Source organism: Sprattus sprattus, assembly GCF_963457725.1.
Source record: "Sprattus sprattus genome assembly, contig: scaffold_109, whole genome shotgun sequence".
In the NCBI taxonomy this organism is placed as follows: domain Eukaryota; kingdom Metazoa; phylum Chordata; class Actinopteri; order Clupeiformes; family Clupeidae; genus Sprattus; species Sprattus sprattus.
The window spans coordinates 62,501-67,500 of record NW_027666728.1 but is presented as its reverse complement, the minus strand read 5'-3'; the positions used below and the strand labels follow the sequence as shown (position 1 = coordinate 67,500).

Here is a 5,000-nt window from a genome sequence, read left to right as displayed (position 1 = left end):
GTGTGTGTGTGGTTGCGCGTGTGTGTGAGTCAGTCAGCTTCTAAAGCACACCTGGGAGACCTGCTGTGTGTGTGTGCGGGTGTGTGCGGGTGTGTGCGGGTGTGTGCGTGTGTGTGTGTGTCTGTGTGTGTGTCAGTAAGACTCGGAGGAGAGAGCAGCATGGTGTAAAGATGATCGACCAGACAGAACATCAAAGTGTGTGTGTGTGTCTGTGTGTGTGTGTGTGTCTGTGTGGGGGCGGACCTGCACGGGAGAACAGGAGCAAATATGTGTGTGTGTGTGTGTGTGTGTGTGTCGGCATGTCTTATGTCAGACATGAGTTTGTTTGATGGTGACATTGCATGGTTCCTCTGAGACACTCTCTCCTTGAACACAGACACACACACACACACACACACACACACACACACACACACACACGTACACACACACACACACACACACACACACACACACACACACACAGTACCTTTCAAGGTTATGGGAGTTGTTTGTTTGTTTGTTTGTTTGTCTGTCTGTTTGTTGTTAGGTAGAATGTGCAGATGATGTGGAACTCTCTGATCTGTCATTCTTTTGTTCCCCGGGGGAATGATTTCACCCTCCCACTGGGGGCCCACAGCTGCTGCTTCCTCACTCCAAACACACACATTACATTCCCACTATGGCTCTCACACAGCACACACACACACAAACTCACACACACACACACACACTCACTCACACTCACTCTGACACAGCGCACACACACACACCCACACCCACAGCACACACACACACACCCACAGCACACACACACACACACACACACACACTCACACTCACTCTGACACAGCGCACACACACACACCCATACCCACACCCACACACAAACACACACTCTGGCTCTCACACAGCACACACAGACACACACACGCTCTGACTCTCACATAGCACACACACACTCCGGCTCTCACACAGCACACACACACACACACACAGCACACACACACACTCTGGCTCTCACAGAGCAAAGCACAGGCAAGAGAACCATTGTGTCAAACCGTGGTTATTTAAGAACAAAGAAAACCACACACACACACACACACAAAAAGGCACAGGTATAGGCCTGTGCAGATTTCTGCACACACATACACACACACACAGTCACACACACAGTCGCTCACACTGCTCTTTGTATTAAACCCCTCCGAAATCCACCTCCTTGGTCTTCTCCTTTCAGTGCTAAGTGGGTCAGGCAGCCATCTGACGGGAGGGGGGAAGACACACACACACACACACACACACACACACACACACACACACACACACACACACACACAGTTTAATTATGGCCGATGGGTCTGTCTGAAGTTGTGATAAATCGTTCGTCTCGTTCGGGGTAAGCTGAACTCTAATTAAAACATTATTGGCTCTCTCCTCCTCCTGGGACCGTGCTTTTGGTGTACGGCTCGCCTGAATATGATCTTTTATAATTGTTTAATCACATTGGGAGATGGTAGTCTTAAATTATTTGTCATCATCATGCTGTAATCGTGAAAGAGTGATTCAAGCATCTTTGAACTGCGAGCGCAATGATTCGAAGAGCCAGAAGAGTCGACTGTAACTGTAGTAACGCATTTCTTCCATCTAGTGGACAAAACGTGAATGTCCCGTTGAACAGTTGGTTGTGTTTTCTGAGCCTAAGCTGTACTTCTGTTGACCTCTGTTCTATGTCCACTCTTCCTGGTCAATGGGAAGAGAGAACTGGTGGATAGATCAATATTCCTCTTTGAAGACTAATTTTAAAACTACAATTTTCATTTTATTTTATTATGAACTGTATTTGACTGATCCTTTAGCGATGCCTTTTGTGCCGACCACAACGGTCTCCAAAAATACTCCTTGAGGTGAAATAAAAAGGAAAACAGGCATCCTCAGAAGGGAATCATTTTTATTTTGCCTCATGTGTGCTTCGTCATAAACAACAGAGAAGAATCATAGTTTTTATTTTGCCTCATATGTTATCCGTAATAAACAACAGAGAAGAATCATAGTTTTTATTTTGCCTCATATGTTATCCGTAATAAACAACGGAGAAGAATCCACAACCACGCGCCAGAAAACCCGGAAGCCAAAAACATGATAAAGACTTTCCAACATGAATTCAAAATTGTAAAACAACAGGTCTGAAGTGGCACTGTACCAACAACAACTTCTGCTAATGATTACTATTATTATTATTATTATTATTATTATTATAATTACATCAGTAAAAGAATTTAATGCTGTGCCGTTTCACACATCTGTTCCGGCATGGAGGACGTCCCAAGATCCAGCTCGGAGGAACACACTCCCCGGAGAGCTGACTGGCAGTGGGGGAAAAACATCCTCAACGCAGGCGGAAGGATTAAAGTGGCGTCGTGCCTGAGAAGGTGGTCCCAATGACTCACGTGGAGACGTCTCCAACATCTCCATGGAGACGCCTCCCAAGTCAGCTCAGACATCTCCATGGAGACGCCTCCCAAGTCAGCTCAGACATCTCCATGGAGACGCCTCCCAAGTCAGCTCAGACATCTCCATGGAGACGCCTCCCAAGTCAACTCAGACATCTCCATGGAGACGCCTCCCAAGTCAGCTCAGACATCTCCATGGAGACGCCTCCCAAGTCAGCTCAGACATCTCCATGGAGACGCCTCCCAAGTCAGCTCAGACATCTCCATGGAGACACCTCCCAAGTCAACTCAGGGAACATCAGGGCTTGGATCACTCAGTGTGTGCAAATCCCTACACTGGAACATCCTTCAACAGAGAAAGGCAGGTGGTGTGTGAGGGTGTGTGTGTGTGTGTGTGTGTGTGTCAGGGAATGTAAGTACCGCTCACCATCGTGTCAGTTTCAAGAGTAGAATAGTATATTGGTTAGCCCTTGGGACGAAGACGTTTGGGATATAGTACACAAAGAGAGAAACACGCAATGTGACCTTCCTTCAGTGGTCCTGAGTCCTGCAGCTGGAGCTCATCTCTGGAACGGATGTGATTGGATGCCTGCAGCTGGAGTTGAATGTGATTGGATGCCAGCAGCTGGAGTGGTCATCTCTGGAACGGATGTGATTGGATGCCTGCAGCTGGAGTTGAATGTGATTGGATGCCAGCAGCTGGAGTGGTCATCTCTGGAACGGATGTGATTGGAAGCCTGCAGCTGTAGTTGGATGTGATTGGATGCCTGCAGCTGTAGTTGAATGTGATTGGATGCCTGCAGCTGTAGTTGGATGTGATTGGATGCCTGCAGCTGTAGTCATCTCTGGACAGATAAGTGCAGTGCCCCAACAACTCCATCTCTTTCTCTCAGGTGTGTGTGTGTGTGTGTGTGTGTGTGTGTGTGTGTGTGTGTGTGTGTGTGTGTGTGTGTGTGTGTGTGTGTGTGTGTGTGTGAGAGAGAGAGAGTTTGTTGTGTATTTTTTTTTTACCTTTCCTGAGTGTGTGTGGCAGGTTTGACGGTTTTGGCAGGTTTTCTGTTGTTTGAGTTCCTGGCAGGTTCCTTCTCTCTCTCTGTGTGTGTGTGTGTGTGTGTGTGTGTGTGTAGCAGGTTCTCTTTCTCAGGTGTATGTGCATGTGGCAAGCTGCCTCAATTGTAATTGTGTGTGTGTGTGTGTGTGTGTGTGTGTGTCTCTAAGGTACACTGGCGTGGCATGCCTCCTGGTAGCTGGTGGCGTTGAGGGGGGTGAAGATCTCTCCTCGGACGAAGCGCAGGAACTTGCTGAGCGGGCAGAGGGGCGTGTGTGTGTGGCGCGGGTGCGTGCGGCAGAATGAGGTGTGGAACGTCAGGTCCTCGCCGTTGTAGAGCACACGCACAAACAGGTCGTCTGTTCGCTTGACCTTCAGCTCCCTCCCTCTCTCCGTCTCTCTATCCCTCCCTCTCTCCGTCTCTCTATCCCTCGCTCCGCCCGTGGGCCTCCGCCACAGCTCCATCACCAGCCTCGCCGCGAAGCCCGGGAACCCGGCCACGCCCTCCAGGCCCAGGGCGCTGAGCACGGGCGTCATGGTGATGTCGTGCGCGGAGGCCAGGGTGAGCAGGGGCTCTGTGGGGGACAGGTTGCCCCGGGCGACGCGCTCCATGCGGGCGGCGGTGCGCTCCAGGTAGGGCTGGGCGGCGAGCACCGCGTAGCGATGGTAAAGCCCCGCCCCCTTCCGCTCCCGCTCGTCCTCCTCCTGCTGCCGCCGGATCTCCGCCAGGTGCGCCGGAGTCAGGCAGGTGGTCGCCGCGGAGACCGATGACGCGTTGTTGTTGTCTTTGTTGTTGTTGTTGTTGCCGTCGGCGGCGACGCGGCAGGGGAAGGGCAAGCCGTGGCACAGGTGGCACAGCAGCGCGTCCACGGGGTTGGCCGCCCGGATGGCCCGCGGCGACACGCCCAGCGCGGTTGCCATGGCGACGTAGGCGCGGTCGAGGCGGGTGTCGGCTACGCGAAGGCGGTACTGGCGGCGCTGCTCGGCCTCCAGGTGGCGCTGGCGCGCGGGGCAGTCGCAGGAGCGGCCGCAGAAGAGCGTGCTCCAGTGCTGGCGCACCCGCAGGGCGTGGCGCTCGTACCCGGGCACCAGGCCGTACAGCAGCGCCAGACCGCTCTGCAGCGTGCGGCTCTTGCCCGTGGACTCCAGCAGCACCTGGGACGCCCCCAGAGACGCCGGCAGGAGGGGGGGACCACGCAGGTACGCGCCCCGCAACAACTGGCCGTTACGCAGGTGCTGAACTACACCTGTTAGAGAGGGGGATGGAGGGGGAGAGAGGAGAGAGAGGAGAGAGATGGAGGGAGAGAAGGAGAGGGAGAGAGAGAGAGGGACAGAGGGAGAGAGAGAGGGAGAGAGAGGGAGAAAGAGACAATGAGATGTGGGAAAGGGTAGTATAGTCCCAATATAGTCAGAGAAAATATAATGGGGTAAAGAAAAGACGGGATGGTGTGTGTGTGTGTGGGGGGGGGGGGGGGGGGGGAAGAGAGGACATGAGTCATGATTAGGTTACCAGGATTTAC

At 52.6% G+C, this 5,000-nt stretch overlaps 1 protein-coding gene across 1 annotated transcript in view; it reads right to left on the bottom strand.

Annotated features, from left to right (window-relative positions):
* Positions 1-3,645: 3,645 nt before the first annotated feature.
* Positions 3,646-5,000, bottom strand: part of LOC308382685 (2-phosphoxylose phosphatase 1-like) — a gene marked incomplete at its 3' end in the record, with an annotated part of 14,456 nt that continues 13,101 nt past the window's right edge. Inside the window, exon 6 of the mRNA XM_080861071.1 lies at positions 3,646-4,727. Within this exon, the coding sequence (XP_080717197.1) occupies positions 3,646-4,727 (1,082 nt within the window). The remainder of the gene's footprint in view (positions 4,728-5,000) is intronic.